Source organism: Zychaea mexicana (assembly GCF_025766255.1).
Source record: "Zychaea mexicana strain RSA 1403 chromosome Unknown BDB00scaffold_1, whole genome shotgun sequence".
Classification (NCBI taxonomy): Eukaryota; Fungi; Mucoromycota; class Mucoromycetes; order Mucorales; family Lichtheimiaceae; genus Zychaea; species Zychaea mexicana.
Window position 1 is genome coordinate 539092 of NW_026516664.1, and position 18103 is coordinate 557194.

The 18103-nt window shown below is 41.1% G+C and overlaps 6 protein-coding genes across 6 annotated transcripts; 2 read left to right on the forward strand and 4 right to left on the reverse strand.

Annotated features, from left to right (window-relative positions):
- Window positions 1-3279: 3279 nt before the first annotated feature.
- On the forward strand, window positions 3280-4911 carry BDB00DRAFT_734237 (coth protein-domain-containing protein; the record flags this gene model as incomplete). The annotated part of the gene is made up of 5 exons (XM_053118360.1): window positions 3280-3521; window positions 3630-3869; window positions 4026-4219; window positions 4256-4430; window positions 4539-4911. Coding segments are annotated over 5 exons (1224 nt in total), but the record flags the coding sequence as incomplete, so codon positions are not given.
- Window positions 4912-6310: 1399 nt separating this feature from the next.
- BDB00DRAFT_880815 (uncharacterized protein) lies at window positions 6311-7161 on the forward strand (the record flags this gene model as incomplete). The annotated part of the gene is given in 2 exon segments (XM_053128040.1): window positions 6311-6589; window positions 6601-7161. 2 exon segments carry the CDS (start codon window positions 6311-6313, stop codon window positions 7159-7161), a joined length of 840 nt encoding a protein of 279 aa, XP_052985859.1.
- Window positions 7162-9439: 2278 nt separating this feature from the next.
- On the reverse strand, window positions 9440-11457 carry BDB00DRAFT_753195 (DNA glycosylase; the record flags this gene model as incomplete). Its single annotated transcript, XM_053118677.1, has 8 exons — window positions 9440-9909; window positions 9999-10039; window positions 10094-10157; window positions 10228-10448; window positions 10520-10803; window positions 10877-10956; window positions 11161-11185; window positions 11269-11457. 8 exons carry the CDS (start codon window positions 11455-11457, stop codon window positions 9440-9442), a joined length of 1374 nt encoding a protein of 457 aa, XP_052985860.1.
- Window positions 11458-11664: 207 nt separating this feature from the next.
- BDB00DRAFT_753280 (uncharacterized protein) lies at window positions 11665-12030 on the reverse strand (the record flags this gene model as incomplete). Its single annotated transcript, XM_053118686.1, has 2 exons — window positions 11665-11900; window positions 11994-12030. The coding sequence occupies 2 exons, from the start codon at window positions 12028-12030 to the stop codon at window positions 11665-11667; spliced, it is 273 nt and encodes a 90-aa protein (XP_052985861.1).
- Window positions 12031-13481: 1451 nt separating this feature from the next.
- Window positions 13482-14804, reverse strand: BDB00DRAFT_783084 (uncharacterized protein; the record flags this gene model as incomplete). The annotated part of the gene is made up of 4 exons (XM_053120358.1): window positions 13482-13938; window positions 14116-14127; window positions 14346-14624; window positions 14752-14804. The coding sequence occupies 4 exons, from the start codon at window positions 14802-14804 to the stop codon at window positions 13482-13484; spliced, it is 801 nt and encodes a 266-aa protein (XP_052985862.1).
- An 888-nt stretch (window positions 14805-15692) lies between these two features.
- Window positions 15693-17066, reverse strand: BDB00DRAFT_753133 (uncharacterized protein; the record flags this gene model as incomplete). The annotated part of the gene is made up of 3 exons (XM_053118668.1): window positions 15693-15970; window positions 16220-16391; window positions 16704-17066. The coding sequence occupies 3 exons, from the start codon at window positions 17064-17066 to the stop codon at window positions 15693-15695; spliced, it is 813 nt and encodes a 270-aa protein (XP_052985863.1).
- Window positions 17067-18103: the final 1037 nt, after the last annotated feature.

An 18103-nucleotide genomic window follows, 5' to 3' on the forward strand; every position in this document is an offset into this window, starting at 1 on the left:
TTTTAAATGGCTATAATGATCCATAAGGGTATCAGCGTAACCCCGTTTAAGACATCTATATAGTTAATCTTCCAATTTCCTTGCGCTGGTTCCCATCAAGCCGAGACTTTCCGATCTGTATTTGGTAAATAAAAGGCAGTCAGCATCAACTAGTATATAACGTGCTCATCCCTGGCTAACCATATTGATATTGTAATTACAGTAGCATATTTATCATATTTTACGTCTTAATGATCCATTTCATATGATGCCGAAACATGTAATGACCACGTTGCACAAAACCATACCAAAGAGTACTGCAGCTCATCAATATGCTATCAAATCCCACAAAAGCAACACACTGTGCGAGAAAAATATTGGGTATTAGAAGGCTCCTGAGATGCTGCCGCAGGTTAACGGTTTATAAAAGCCTCGCGAAATGCTATCGACACATATTAGCATCTCAGTTTCCTCAAGCCCTTCGACAGCCTTTTATTCTAGATGCCAAATCCTCGATGAACTACTCATTTTTGAGCATCTATAACAACATCGAAGAGAAGTGCTATATAGAGAGAGGAGCCATTTTTTATATGTGCGCGGCTACTTCCACTAATTAGTACATCGTGTGTACCTGTCTGATACTATGTAATCACAATTAAGTGTAACACCTCATACAAGCACACCAATACTTCTATCACATTTAATTACTGGTAATTTAAATTAAAGGGAAAGATTTTAAAGCAAGTTTATAATGTTGACTTTTATAATAAGTGTGTGGAGCAGCTTTTGACCACTGCCTAATTGCAATGTTTCCCGGAGTTATCAACGGTTAGGTGGCAATATCTTAATTTTTCAAAAAGATTGTCCATTCGAGCTCAAGAAGAGTAAAAAGAGAGAATCAGAGAACGCATTGCAAAATCCACTACTGTGGCTAGGCTGACCGTTTATAGATCAAAAGTTTCTAACAAAGCAATGTACTAAAAGCACTTAACACCCAACCTGCCAGGGCTCTACTTACAAGGTAGCAATATTAAAGTATGCGTCCGGACTCTTTGACACAAAAGGGCTACATATTACGCACCTGCGCATAACAACCTGCGACCGTCAAATGGGTGATATTGATTGGATCAAGTGTAATATATAGGAACAGAGTGTCCAACAGGGATTGTTGGTCCACTTGACTTCTTGTAAATATCTTGCCGCTAAAACAATGATGGGATCCTTGGCAATGGCAATTCTGCTCTGTATTCTGCTGCGCCCTCACCTTCAACGTATGAGGAAAAAACACTGCTGCCTATGTAACTACAGTACTTCCATAGATCGCCGCACACATTTATTCCTTGTTTTTGTTAAAACAAACATTCATCCTCCTCGTCCTCATTTCTAACCGCGCAATTCAATCGCACCCTTAAATTTTTTTGTAGCTCATGTGTTCAGTGAACATTTTGGCACTCGAAGCTTTTGTATTTGTTTCGGCCGGGAGGCTGGGCGCGTGCACTGACACGTCTTTCCAAAACAAGCGGCGAAAGTATCGGAGGGTACACCCGCATGATGAAACATAGATTGTGCAAGGTGATACATGCCGATCACTGCTGCTAACATATTTGACTTCTTGACGACAACTGTTACTTACACATCTCTATCCCCTTCCTTTTGCTTTTGTGCTTTTTTACGTAACATGGTATAAGCGGCCCATAAGGCGAGCCAATCTTCCCTTGGTAATAACATCTCATTTCACGAGGAAATGTCTCCTTATCTGCAGCATAGTCCCTCTGAAAGGCATTACCATCAGCAGCAGCGCTTGATCTGAAGCCAAATATTGACTGACAGCTGCGAAACCGCGTTGCTAGACACTGTGCTTCCACCATACAAACTAAGCTATTGTTTTCGTATGTGTCTTTCCCCGGATGTATGATCGTTTAAAAAATGTTTAAACACCATCAGCAGCGCTTAATATGAAGCTAAACATAACTGAAAGCATTTTTTGAAGACACTTTAAGTAATACGGTGTGCACTTATTGCTAGGACAGTTTTTTTTATTACGCCGATGGTTTGTGAGCTTCATGTGCCACTCATGTATGAACTCGACAATATCGGATGAACCAGCGTTCCATTTTTCTCGTGCTTACCCGCTTACAGATTGGATAAGCGGCCGTCGTACACACAGAAGAAAGCAAAAGAGCCCACATCAAGAAAAAGTTGGATGTGCTCTACTTTTGTATATAAGGAAACATATAAGGAGCAGCACGAGTATATGTTACGCTTTCGTGAGCCTGAATTGTATTGACATTTCTATTTGTTTGTTTGTTGTGAGCATACAGACAAAGAGCGAAATAGGATAAGATGCACGCCGTAATGCAAATAAGAATGCCAGCCTTCTTTTCCCCTAAAGTGTGTCCAAAAAGCAATCTGTAGTTGCCTGTCTGTGGCGTTTGCTTATCATTATATGAAGATATGACTGCACCTTTGCTAGAAAGACATGATTAGCGGTATGTATGTAAGTTTCAGCCTTTGGGCTCGGACTCTCCCTTCTATTGAAGGAAGTGTAAACATTACAAGCAACAACAACAGGAAAAGCCTGTGCATAGATAGAGATGATGAAACAACAAGAGACTATTTACCTATTCATCTTCCCGCTTGTTGTTGTTGCTTCTCTTTCTCTCCGAAGATATCTGCATTGATAAAAAGATGATTCGAGTTCTTCTTTTTGGTAAGTAGTAAATACACACTAGGAAGTTGTTGCTCATCTTTTTCACTATAAGGAGTTAGCATACCCAAGGAAACTCATGAATACGTTTAGTCGTTGCCACAGTGTTTTATTTCTGCTTGTACAAATTGCACTACGATACTGGATTTTCGCTGCCTTGCCATGGTGTGATCGAAGAAAAACAATTCAAAAGTCATTATCATCATAAAAGCTGCTATTGTGTCATTTCTCATCCCGAGCATGGTGATGATGAGAACCGCAGTAGCAGCAGTTCAATAATGGCCGTGATGGTTGACAACAAGCCATATCCCTTGGAACCTGGGGTGCGTGGAATACCTCTTTTACACTGTGGAATTGCGCCTATGGCTAATGGCGGCGCTTACTACTATGTTAAAACCCACATCGGCAACAGCAACAGCAGCAGCAACAGCAATAATGATGTCGCAATGGCACTTACCATCGACGAGCGCGAGCATTTTGTCAGGCGAAGAGATCATCGACTCCATCTACCACAGCAATACCGTCGTGAAAATGACGGCTACGATGACCTTCTTGCACGTTTAAAACGGATGAGAAAGTACCGTCAGCCGACACATGACTTTTACAATCGGACACAAAACAAATGGCCTATCCGTCCTTTGCCTCAACTTTATAAGCCGCTCTCGGCAATCCATCGCGTCGATCCAACTCCTGTTACTACGATGGACCGTCGTACCAAATACTACACAGACGAAGTGCCAACAATCTATTTTATTGCAGACCCAGCTGAGATAGCCTCGATGCATGAACATAGAATGGAGAAAATCAAAGTAACAGCCAGAATGTTTTACATTAGGTAAAAGTGAAATTACAAGAAGCTTATATATGTCCATCCAAAAGAACAAAAATATGCTTTTTGTTCGCTCCTATTTGTTTAAATAAGCTAATGTAAATCTGCATGTAGCTCTTCCCAAATACATGAATTCTCGAATGTTAGGCTCAGGGTTGCCGGGCGGAGCTCCCGATCCATACCTAAACTGAGCTATGATATAAAGATCCGCAAACAAGCAGATGCAACTCTGAATGGATACCGTCGTCTCAAACTGCGTGCCTTCGGCTACGACCCTTCGTATATACGCGAAAATTTGGCTTATCGAGTATTGGAGTCTTTGGGTATGCCTGCTTCATCTTTCTCTTATGTCAGGTATGTACTGTGTACCTCATTGTACCGACCGAAAGTACTGTGGTGTATGCGAAAAATCATGAACGGCCAGAGTACTGTAACTCATGATATAACCGCGTCAGGAGTTAATGTGCTATCGCTATATTAAAAATCAAACAACTTTACTTTGTTCTCTAGAATGTTTATCAATGATCAAGCAATCGGTCTCTTTGGGTTGGTAGAAGCTTACACTGATTCGTGGCCACAGAACGAGTTTGGGTATGGCCAAAACGAGTACCAACAAGGGTTCCTGTATCAAGCCAAGTCCGTGAAAGTTCTTGGTAGACCGACACAGTATATCTCAGATTTACGATATCACAACAGCAGCAGTAGTAATGACGACAATGAAAATATCAGCAATCCAAAAGAGTATCCTTATGCTCAGGGACAGTACAAGATTAAGGCTAAACCATCGCTCGGTGACAGCTCATTTATTCCGCTTGCCGAACTTATAGAATTTATTGCTCAAGCGCCTACAGACGACAGTCCGCAAACAATCAGAGAGTGGCAACAACATCTTGATATGGAAAGCGTCCTTAGAAGGTATATCTCCTATCCTATAATCATCAAATATTTAAAATATATGGATACATGACTACCAAGAAACAAACTCTCATAATATCTATTATATATCTACTTGAATGAAACAAGTTTGGCACTAGAGATCATAATTGGTTTTGCAGACGGATTCATTAGCATGGCTGATAATTACTGCTTGTACCAAAACGGATATAATTCGACTCAATTTATATTTGTTCCGGCCGATTTGGATTCTACGTTTGGACAGACTTTACTACCAATATCTCAGATGCTTGACGGCGACTACACTCAGTATCCAGGGTTCCAAAACCGCGGTTTTCTCAACAAGATATTACAAGTACGGCCGTTCAAGGATCGATTTGAAAGCTTGCTCAAGAATATCGCTAGAAGACTCATCAATTTGGATGTCTTGGACGAAACCATTGATGATCTGGTGACTATGCTCAAACAAGATGTAAAATGGGATCAGTCGCTTCCTCGTGTTCATCCCGGCGGCCCAATTAAGCTCTGCAACCCTCAGATGCCGGACGACAAGAAGAATACCAAAGAGACGACACATATTGGCGCGATGACACCAATGCCTATTACGAGTGCTATAGAAGATACTGGTTACCGAATAGATGCTGCCGCGTTTCCTATATTTGGGGATGCCGTCCGCGATACCTGTAAAATTCTGACAACCAATCGTGTCACTTTTACAGCGGCAGTGTATGAATCGACAGGTCATATTTCACTTGCAGGAGTCAAGGAATATATAGCTAACAGTAGTCGTGCCATACGAAATTTTTATGGCATTTCATAATCCTGGAAACTGCTATATCATTAAAATATGTGTTAATGTATATCTTAAAAAAAAAGAATGTACAGTAATATTTTGCTTGCCTACTGCTTTCTTTCTTCGCGATTACAGTATTTATCAATTCTCGTTGCGCAGTTCTCATTATAAATTATCCATGTGTGATATTACGAATGGTATATATGAAAAAAATAGTCGTCCCTATATATAATAAGAATTGAGGAAGCACTCTTTGCACTATAGAGATAGCAGCAGTTTAAGCAGGGGAGTTGCTTCATGATCCATGGTTGTCGTTGATTTTATAATAAAAATTACATATTTTTTGGATACCACCGCGGCGCTGTTCACAGCATCGAGTCCACACAATATATATATTTTATATATGCATAACTGATGTTGATTATGTATACATGGTTCTAATTCTATATAAAAACTCTGTTACCTCTGAAGAAATGATTCCAACTACAGTACTGTAATGTGAGAGCTTACAATGAAATAATAATTAAAGTGTTAACAATGATCGGGAACTGCATTGATTAGTTTTTAGGTCATTTTATTTCGACATGTAGGCAAGATCCTCTATCGTTTTTAAGACGACTAGCAGCATTTCTTTTCCGGCAAACTTTCTCATATGTAAAACTCGTTTCCGTTTTCGTTTTGATGGACGGCAGCGAAAAATAACTTCAATTCTTAGGATAGCACGGCATGATTTGTACCCTTGTTACTACAACTAACAGATGACCGGTGCGTTCTTCGGCAAGTATTTAATAGCACATTCGAATATCCAGAAACGTATATTACGGAGGGTGATTGACTTTTATAGGACGATAACCTACGTGTTCACATCTTAAAGAAGAAAGCCATTTCGTTGCCATGGAGGATTGCTCAGTAATGAATTGATGAAAAATGCATTGATCTCAGTGCGACAAGCTGGACGGATGTTACACAAAAGGCTGAGCATGCGTAAGGTATAAAAAATTCCAGTGCATAAAACTGTACTGTACTCCCATTATCTCTTTGCTCTCACAGTTCCATCTATATCATAGCCGCTATCGTTATTACATCCTTGAATTATTATAGAAAAATAATGTCAACCGAACGCATCTTCGTTACCGGACCCACTGGAAAAGTTGGATCCCTTGTAGTTCGGGAACTCATTAAACGAGACGTATCCGTCACTGTCTATGCTCGTTCTCCAGAAAAGGTGCAGAAAAACGCCCATACGACCGTGGTTCAAGGCGATTTCAACGACTTGACACCATTTGAAAACGCCATTTCCGGACACACCCGCTTGTTCTGCTCGTTGTGGGCACCGCCGACGACGCAAAAACCAAAACCGAGCTTGCACAAAAGGCATATGACGCCGGTGTAAAGCAGGTGGTAGACCTTTCAGCAATAGAGCTGCCTTGGCGAACCTATGCTCTTACCAACGTACTTGAACAAGCAGAGGAAAAAATCTTCAACTTGCCGAACCGCGGTAGCTATGTTTCTCTGCGACCCACGAACTTTATGACCGATACTCTTTATGTGGTGGATTCGATCAAAACCAAAGATGCCATTATTGATGCGGCTAGCCCGGAAGAACTGCAAGAATGGATCTCCCCACGAGACATAGCTGAAGTCGGTGTCAATGTTTTGCTCGATCCGGTGGAAAAACACGGTGATGCCGCGTATGAGCTCATTGGTGACCTTATCACTCCGGTGCAGCGTGCAGCTATTCTGACCGGTGCCGTGAGGCGAAAAATCACTTACAAGCAAATTCCTGTCCAAGAGCTGTATGACTTCTACTTGAAAATGTTTAATTTTTATGCTCTGGCGTACTACTTGGCGGCCTATAATCGCACCAACCCTGTGGTTCGCGGTCTGCCGATACTGCTTGGCCGAGAACCCGAATCGTACGAGGCGTGTGTTGCCAATAACAAACAAGCCTTCCAATAGTGCATACAGTAATATCTTTATAGATAGTTAGCATTTGTATTCTCGTATAACACAAAACAGTGGTTAATGCGTACTTTATTTCAAATAACTGTTTATGCAATCCTGCGTAATGTATAGTTACCCGTAAAGCAAAAAACAGACCAAGTGGTCCAGCACCAGAGATCAAGACGTCAACGTTCTCTTACCATCCTTTTTTCCTGACTCGTGGTGATTTAAGAGTTGTTGCTGTTGCTGTTGTAACTTAGCGTGTAGTAGTTATCAGATACGTAAGCTGGAAGAACCAGCAATCGGAAGTACACAATTGCTTAAATAGTACTAGAAAAATAAGGCACGGTGGTTTCGGAGCCAAGACCTCTGCTTCTTCCAGTATGAAGCATATTGACTCAGAGGAAAGGAGTTTTCGATTTTCGTCACCCTTATTTCCTACGAATTCGCTCTATGCAGATCAGAACCCCTTTTTCGGGTTATTCGGTGCAACACCAACCGAATTTACTAAATTGGCAAAATCCTAATACCAGAAACTAAATCACAGTACCGTTAAGTACGTGCAACTTTTATATTTAGATATCTCATGTACTACTCTTGTGTGAAAGGGATTGTTATCTGAAAGAGAACAACGTTTATTCGATTAGTGATATTGATGAGTATATATAGTAGTAGGGGCTAACTGTCACATCTTGAAAAAAAGGAACGTTCTTCCTCAATATCAGGCGCTGCGAAATTTGTCGCGAGTTTGCGATTGCCCTAACTTTTTGAAGAGAAAACTCTTTGTTGTGTGTTTGCATGACAAATTATCTGTTGTCCTATACTCTTCATTGCTAACATGTTTAAAGAGAAATTGTCAAATAATGAGATGTGTACGCTGATGACACTTTACAACCCACTTTATTCATGAAAAGGTGCACAAGATAGTTTAAGCGCGCAAAACATTTATCTTTGCATTTCACTCATATAAGCTATTCCACGCATTCAAATTTTCCCAACATATCATGTTCGCATGGCCAACCGGAGCAGCAAGGAGTTTGACTACGAGGATCACAAACATTCCCAGTAGCAATACAAGTGCCACTATCATCAGCAGAAACCAGCACGGAAGCCAGCATTGAGGCCAAAACCACGGAAAGAGAAAGGCGTTGGAGAGAGAAAACTTGAACCATGTTTGTCTTGTTTACTATAAGCGTGTACATATAAATTATGGTAGTTGAATAGATTTAAAGGTACATAGTAGTGAAATTAAGAAAAGATGACTTACAATGAGTGAGGATCACAAAAATATTTGATATAGAGCAAAAGCGTTCTGTAGAAAAACGAGCCTTTTATACTAAAAGACTGACTGTAATTCTACCTCTGCAAGGTAAAAGGGGCTAGGAAATGTAACGCCATCTGTAGAGCATACTGCATTGTAACTTCCTATGATACAGAAGTAAAAACCATATGCATTAAATCAAGCCCAGCCCTTCCTTATTACGCCACACAAGGATCATCAATTGAGCACATCTGGCTATATATTTATATTGAAAAAGTTGACGAAAAAGTAACACTACAGATGATACTCTCTACCTATTAACTTGACAGCCCATTACACAAATGTTGAATATAAATACTATTATTCTAAATGTGCTGACAGCTAATGTATTTCTTGGAGAAGAAATCTCATACCTTCTCTGTATTCTGCGTCGTATATGTGGAAATGAAGATCATTATGCATGATTGCGTCTATGCAGCACATCACTCCTTAAAGTATGTATCTGTGCAGATGCAGATATTTTGGGATCATCGCCACATATATCAATTCACCTACAGCCAGACTCCGTTTTTTGCAGTTCAAACAGCATTTAGGTGAAGATGGCAAAGTGGCAACATCCTTTATGATAGGCAATTTGCCAGCAATAATAAATCGAAGGAAATATGAATATATACAGCGGTTCCCCGTTTAATTTCACACTCAACAAGATAAACCCTCAATTAATACGGTAAGTGTATGCCGTATATGTACATAAGAGTAAAGGTAATGAATATGATTTCGTGTGTTGGGTGGATACGAAAACTAAGTTGTATAAGGTACATTACAGTTTTGGTGATGGGAGCAAGATGTTGTGCTAATAGATTGTAACCTTAGGACTTGTTGGCAGCAGCGACAAAAAATGATTTGATGTCCGCTGTTTTCGGCGCTGCAGTCGTCTTCTTCTTTTTAGCATTTGTTGGGTTTGTACTGCTTTTGCTCGCCTTTGTCGCCGTTGTGGTCTGTATTAATGACATATGATTTGGTATATCAATATCAAACCAATGACGAGGGGGACCGAATGAGAAGAGAAAAGGTCCATGTGAAATCTCTTACCTTTTTGTTTTGAAACTTTTCCAACAATGCCAGGGCCTTTTTTAGCCCTGTAGGAATAGGTGAAGTTTTCAACTCATCGCTAGTGACCCACTTGACTTGTTCTTTGTCATCCACAACAGTTCCCTCCGAAACATGGATCCATTCGACATGATACACCTTGCGAATATGGGAAAAAAGATGCACAACGTTTCCAAGATCCTGTCTCTGTGATACTGCTCCCTTTGCAGTGATGTCCAGGTCATAACGTTCGCATAGATAGTCGCTTGCCTTGACTGCTCGTTCATTGTAAGTTGTGGTCAAACTTCCCAATTCTAAGCTTGGAAATTCCCATAGCCCTGCCAATAATCCCGTATCCGGCCTTTTGGAAATCAAGAACTTCGAATCAAGTTGGATGATATAGACTGCGCATTCTAATAACAATGTAAAAAAAGGTCAGAAAGAAAGATGCACAGCTAGTCCTCTTGATCTTCCCGTACTTTCTCTTTTAAAATATTCTAACCTTCATTTCGAGCCTTCTTCTTTTCTGGCTTTGCCGGATATCTATTGAAGCATATTTCAATCTAAATGTTATGTTTTCTGAATGCAATATCATACCTAGTGACAGCATAATCTTCGTCTTCGCGCAAGACTGTTTGTATTTCAGGGCAATGAGCGCACTCTAAAGACAATCGTGGTGTAAATCAATGAGCGTTGTAAAACAAGCAAGGTAAAAAGAAACATTAACTTACCATGTTCCATTTCCTCCCGTTTGCGCTTCTTTTGTTCCCAGAACTTCTCTGCTTTTAATCGTGAATAGACGTCTCGTTGTGTAAAAGCATAACAGTTGCTTTGTAAAGGACAAGATCCACATTGAGGATTCTGTGGAGTGCAAACAGTTGCACCTAGCTCCATCAACGCTTGATTAAAATCGCCTGGCCTTTCCTTTGATACTAATTTCGCAGCAATTTCCCTTATAGGGGTATTTGATTCACATAAGTAACAGAGTCTAAGTCTAGCATCTGCTATGGAACCGTTTCCTACCAAAACAACTCGACAGTACTGGATTTCTTAGGATCGGCACCAATGGCACGCAGACGAGCAATAACACGGATTACGTTACCGTCAACGACAGGTACACACTGGTTGAACACAATGGATGCAACAGCACCAGCCGTATACCGTCCAACACCAGAGATGTGTTTTTGCAAGTCGTCAGCATTGTTTGGCAAAGACCCATCGAATTCATTGCACACTTTTTGCGCACCCTCCCATAACCGACGTGCCCGAGAGTAGTAGCCTAATCCTGCCCATAGCTCGTTAACTTTCTAAATACATGTTCTTTTTAGGTTATTTGTACAGTATCCTGTGGAACAATAATCAGATAAATTGAATTTGTACCTCAATATCGGCATTCGCCAATGCTTGCATCGTTGGAAAAGTTGTCATCCATCGCTTGTAGTACTCAATGACAGTAGCAACTTGCGTCTACGATGCTTCTATCAACCAATCTATACAGAGATACTTTCAAGGTATCAAGATTTTGGATCCTCTCGTTTACCTGTTGCAGCATGATTTCGCTCACCCAAACTATAAAAAGGGAAAGGGAGAGGACGTGTCAGACGCCATAATGGCAACATGCTTTTTTCTTTATCTTCCAAGCAAGCATAATATATAGCATATACCTTCATATGCTCTTTGGCTGAGAGCCTGTTGTTGTGTTTGCGCAAAAATATTAGGTATCTATTCGTCCTTGGGAGCCAAACTATATAAAATGACAGGTGATCGCTAACCTCAAAGTCGAGATCGGTACGCGTTGGTTTACGCCAAGGCATATTCGTTCGTTTTTCGCGATCGTAGTAATCAAGCAATCGCTCTTGGATCAAACTTCGATCTTGAGCAGACACTGTATGGTACAAATTGCCGTGAGCGAGACAACCTGTTTGAACGCAGTCTTCAATATCAAGTTCGTTGATTGTCATGTTCTTTGAGGCTTTCAGCAACAAAAAAAAAGAGAGAATGAAAGGTTGCAGGGGCGGAAGCGAAGTTACCAACAATTGAAAAGGTTTGTGTAACATAGATCGGAAAGCAACAATGAGTGTGCACAAAATAAAACATAACAGACGAGATATGTATACGGTATCCTTCTTTTAATGCTTTTAGCACATACAAAAGCCTGTGCATTTTCTCTATGATTCAAAGCTCTTTTCCCAGAAACTAGTTTTTTTTTGAGAAGCAGCTGCTACTTGCTTGTTGGATTGTGTAAGCCATCGAATGGCAGCCTTCATCCCAGGGTAAAGCAGGCCTACATTCAACTTCCACCATTCTCTATTATATTCCATTTGTCGTTCGTATGCCTTATCCAAAAAGTCCTTGTAGAATATTGACAGTGCTTCTGGTGTTACGTGCTCTCCGTTTTGTTTTACTATATAATGGTACCTGATGCGTCAATTTATCTTAATTCACAGATATCTGTCTATCTGCAGTGTGCAAGGAGCTCAGTCCTTGTGTAGCTTACAGTTGTTTTCATATTCGGCTTTGGCGTCCACAAACATTGTATTGTTGTTCGTCCAAAATTTCTGGTTGAATTCGTCCACTCGTTCGCGTAGTTCTCGCCATTCCTTTTCCTGCATAAAGCAACAAAGATTTTCAGGTTATCTCGTTGCTCACGAAGCTACATATATGGTTTAAGAATTGAATTTATGTGAAAGAATAATCAACATACGGCTTCCGATTCATTAGGCGCGACATAGTAGCGTACAGGTCGTAAATTGGAAACGGGATCAGGTGTACCAATCATGTCGGCAGCCACAGGCGTTAGTAAAGAATCCGTAGAATGTGGTCGTGCATTTGAATACTGTCGTTTGGCTATAGAACGTGTGCATTTACAGACTTGTTGCTATATTTTACAAAGTGCTAGTAAGATTGAGAGTGAGAAATAACTTGACGAATATCAACCATTTACTCACACGAACAAGAGTTGACATTTTGACTTTTTCGAGTATTAAGAAGGCAACAAAAAAAATTCATCAAAACATGTGGTCAGACGACTGGGGTTCAATCAACCGTCTGAGCCTTATAGATTTTTAATGCGCACTATGTGCACAAGTTGCTTTACATGAGGATGTACAAGTTATATTAAGTATCTTACAATTCCATTTGAGTGCATGAGTATCACGACATATCAAATGGCTCTCGATTCAAAAAGTTATCTAACACAAGTTGATCTAGAGTACTCTGCACTTCTCGTGATGATGATTCTGGGCCGACTTGTTGCTCTTGAATGCGTTGCCAGGAGAAAATCAAGTCTTAGTAGAGAAGGCTCTTTTTCTTGTTGTGAAGAAGATGAGCTTGATGTTGTAATATTGGAAATTGATGTGCTGCTAACGGTGGTGGTGGATCCCAAGTGATGGTTTATCTTGTATAGCTGCCCTTTGTCTGATTAACGTTGAGGAATCTTCAAATGTCAATTGGCTAGCAAGCTGTTCAAGGACTACTGCGTTCTGACATTGGTTGACTACATCATCTTTTCTGTACAAATTTGCACATCGTAGCAAATTTCTACGTGCCTGCAACTGAGTATCCAGGTCCTCGCTATTGTAATTTCGCAAGAAAACAGTGGCACATTGCGCGACCGTGCTAATAGCAATTTAAAGAAAACAAGAAGCTGTTATTATCATAGGAAATAAAGAGGCAAAAATAAGCACTGATCATTGTTTTCTTATTACAACGGTACATAGCACTTACTAATCTTTCATACACGGCATACCCATTACTGGTGTCTGATCCAAAAAGTCGATAATATTTATGGCGATCGTAGTGCAAAAGCTCAACAACTGGCTTTTGTCAAACATCGTTTGTCTTGATAAAATAAGTGGTCGATAAAGAAGCAGCAACGCATTGTTGTAAAACATGTCAAACGTTTCTACAGCCACAGAGAAAATTAGAGTTGTTAAACTCAACTGCACTGTTTTGTCAGTTGATGTCATCAATAAGCACTTGAAAATTACATACCGGTTTCATATCGAAACCCTGTTTTTCTCATATCTGCTTCTTGTCTCCATGTAATGAGTGCTGTATCCAAATTGCTCACTACATCAATGTCGATACCATTCCAGTTATTAGCGGGAGAGACGGCAGCAACCATCTTTTGTGTAGGTATATAGAGAGACAAGAGAACACGACCAATCATCTGTGCCAGAGGAATAATCTGTAGATGTGAATTGAAGATAGGCCGTTGCTCACGAATATCTGCATCAGTCTCAATCAGTAACTGTGGGATACAACCACTCGAGTATTTATCCATGACAGCCCGATCTCCTCCAACTTGGTCGTCATAGTTGTCTGGCGCGCTTTCATAGACGGATGACAGTTCGACATCGAAATCTTCCTCGCGGATAGTATCATAAACGGTTTTCCAGTTGCTGCCGCGGAAATCTTGTCCCACAAATTCAGAGTATATGCTAGTCGTCTTCGTGTTTCTTGCTCATATTTTGGGAATCTTTGTAGATTTGGATCACGAAATAACTCCAAATCTTGACCCTGATCAAATATAACTCATCATGATGCATCAGATATTTCCTTCCTTTCAAAGTTATAAATGACTTGATGATAGAAGATAAAGACTATGATTAATTTACCATGCGGATTGCCTATGCAGTGAGCACGTTGATGCGTGGTCCGGTAAACGATTTCCGTTAGAGCGCTTGATGACAAATTAAGCTGTAACATCCTAAACCCAATTTAAATATTACCGCTCCTAGTATTAACCTAAAAAAAATAACATGGTATTCATGACAGTATGTATATATATTTCTAGGTTAGTATTCAAAATGACTTTTATTTTTGGCGTATATTCAAATCAATTTACCAGTTGGCCGATGTTCCTTCACTATCTGAGTTCGGTGCAAGCATTGCCATCAGAAGCAGTGTCTGTATCGCGCTGATACTGGATCGCTGAAAGACCAACTCCTTGACCTTTACCATGGCTTTTTCTCGTAAATGTCGTCCTACTTTGCGCTCCAACGCATATTCCTCCATCGATTTTGTTTTGTTCATAAATTGACAGCCGAGAGCGCACACCGCATAAAAAAGATGCTTTTCAGGTGGTTGAGGATGCTGGTAGTAGTACTGCATTAAAAATGATCGCCTATCAATGAGTGTTAACCTGGGGTGAGGGAATTCAAAAAAGCTAACAGAAATAAACATAATGTCCAGATTTTCAATGGTTAAGCAATATTTCTAAGATGAGAACACGGACCACCATATATGCTTACGCTGTCAGCATGCGCTCTGTCAATTCGGTCGTCAAGTTAGGACTGTAACGCATGATGCATTTGTAAGTCTCCAAGGTTTATGCGTGCCTGTACACACAGGAGCAGCTCCGTCTGCAGTTTTGATGTGCTTTTCCAATATAAAAAGATGCCAACCTTTGTCCTGAAAAGTATCATTACGCACAAAAGCCAAAGAAAGAAGTAGCTCAGTTGATATTTTTATTCAAAGAATATAACAAGGTAAGAAGCAGCAGCAGCATTAAACATGTTATTAGGCAAAATCATAGGGAAAGCTACACCAAATAAATTTTCACTCTCGGCGTCTTGACCGACAGAAACACTACAGTATCATAATACAAGCGAAATTCGTTGAGTCAAAATCCCACTTGATATTCGTTGACCATACTCAAGGTTTTATTTTTTTATTTTCTTAGGCGCGCTAAAGGAGCGTCGAGTTTTATTACAGACTACGTCATATTGAGCGGTAAAAAGAAGTGACATAAATGCTTTAAAGTACATACTTAGAAGGAATACAGTCTCGTGTATAAAAACTAGAGTGCTTTGAATGACATACTGTACTCGAGGTGTGAACATTGACAGAGTTGAGCTAACCGGGGTTCCATATTTTAGACAAATACAGTTTTTCATCGACTTAGTAGACACAAAGAAGTTTAATACAATTTAATGATGACATAAGTATATCAAAGGATCTCCATGAATAGCGATTCCCAAGAGACTGTGATAATATCGCTTATATGCTTCCAAGAAGAAAAAGTATTTACAAGCAGAAAGGAAGAATTATAAATTGAGAGTATATACGGAGGAATACAGGCACAAAGCAAAGTGATAAAGATGATGATGAATTATACAGCAACCACTACTAATATACAACATCCTTATTGTTCAGTGTTGAAGTAAGAAGGAATCGCTAGGAAAAATAGTGGTTATTGTACATATTTGTTGAATCCAAACACATCCAAGCAGACAACGGTATCGACCTTGATGTGTTCTCGGAGGTCATATCCATCCAACTGAACTTGGCCGACGTATCCCGTTTGGGAATTATCTTCCCCTTCACTCATGTCTGTTACTGCCACCAACATTCGGTCTTCAGGATCTACCCGATGATTTTCAATTAAACCTTCCCGTCGATTGAGGCAATGGATGGTGTATCGAATGCGTGGTTGCTTGGGGATAGTGGTTGAAGTAAATTGGGAAGGTGCTGAGCAGCGACGACGGAGCGTGGATGGTTGTGTTGCTGATGATGGCACTAACGCTACTTTTGAAGCAGGCGTTGTTGGCTGTGATGAAGGCATTCCAGCTGTGGGTTGCCGTGATAGCGCGGGTATTCTGTTTTGGTGATGGTGTGCCGCCGACATCACTGAGAAGTTGTTGTTGCTGCCTAGTTGCGCTCGTTGTAGTTCAAAGCGACAAACCAAAACCCGACTGTCTTTGTGGGTATCTCGTTGACTGTCATCATTAACAACTCTGCTAATGTTGCTTCCATTAGTATCACTATCGTCGTCGTCGTCTTGGATAACCAATAGATGGTGGGGAATCACTTGGGCCTCAATTTGAATGCGGTACGTTGTGCCCCAGATCACTTCAGGTTGCGAATAAAACGTCTTTCGCCAAATGACATCCTGGTATATGTGCTTGCCATACCGATGTGCCTGTGGTGCACTGTTGTTGTCGTGTACGTCATGCGACTGCTCGTCGTGGGTATCTGGATTGTTGTCATCATTGTCGCTCAGAGTTCTGGAAAATGATGCTTGTTTTGGTAGCTCTGTGGGTGGCGGCGAGCCAACCACGAGTTCTCCAACCTTATGATCGCCGATTTCATCGTCGTCCTCCAAGTTCACGATTTCCTCTTTTCCCTGATTTTCTTCTGGTTCATCGACATTGCCATGCTGTTCCGCTAATAATTCTTTGGGAGGCGAATGCCCCTCGTTCACCGGATTACCCGGGCTATCATCATCATCATCATCCGCCCTCGATGATGATACGTTTTCGTCCCGGATCCAGCCATTTTCAGTACATGGTGGTGACAACGTTATAGTCATGCAGAATCGATACTTGGCCGTTCCTAGCAGTATCTGTCGTCGATAATCGTCCGAATCGCTGACATCAAAGAAATCATTCAATGCTGCGTGTCGTTCATCACTATCTTCTTCATCGATATCGTCGTCGTAGCTATAGCCACGCATCGCAGGAAGTAGAAGTTGTTCAAACTGTTTCTGTTGCCATAGTGCTCGAAACACGATTTCATCATCAACGATCCCGTCCCGGTGAACTTTGGTGAGCTGGTCAAGCGTCATGTTGCTGTAATCGATTGTCGTTTTTAGCAAATGGGAAAGGACCGTTGCTTTATCAATGATACCACCTGATGATGCATCTTCAGCCAAGCTTTTGAAAGGGACTGTAGCTGAAAAGCTGAGACGGGCAAGCTTGCTGGCACGATGAGGAGAGGTGTAATCTGACGCGAATTCATTCGATGGTATGCGCTTTCGTTTTCTTGAACGGATGTCAACGGCTGTAATTGGCTTCGGTTTGACAAAGCCAGAAAGGCGCTTGCGGTCTTGATCCACAGGGCCGTTCTTTGTCCAAGTGATTTCTCCGACGGATCGCATGAACAGAGACAATACTTCGCGAATGAGACAATATCGATCATACTCGCATCCAACAAACAGCATATCCGCGTTAAGAACATCGGCCATGTAATCGACTGGCAGCTCGCTCAAAACTTCTGGTTCGTCTGGACCGTGTCGCAACAGTAGCAATAGTGCCGCGTCCCTAAGCTGCAAGTACGCGTGATGACTTCGTGGCAGTTGACTAATGTGTTCCAGGTCGCGTATAATCGTCTCCATGGACAGCTGCTGTTCGATATACTTTTCCACACATGATGTTGCTAAGTCGTCCAGTCCGAACAGTATAGCCATGACTAGAACACGTAAGGTATCTTGGTCTTCCAACGTTTGAACGAGTTCTTGTCGGTCATATGCGTACATCCATCGTAATGCGAATCGAATGTGAGAGGAGAGAATGTAGTTTGCAAGCGGCTTGACCGTACCACCTGACGGTTGTTGCTCAGTTTCTTCTGCTGTTTCTGTTGGTACTTGTGATGGTATTGACAAAGACGGCGACGGTACTTCAGGGCGTTGCCATTTGCGACGAATGATGAGCTGGAATGGTGTCAGTACAAATCCACAACGAAGTAATGCCCCAGCCAAATCGATCTTTAGCACTTTTGATTCAACTTTTTGGAGAGGATTTGCTTCAGTGTCGCTGTTCTTATCGCTGTCTTTATCGTAAACGTAAATAGTTGTGTGGCTGTGCAGTTCGTTCACGTTGTTCA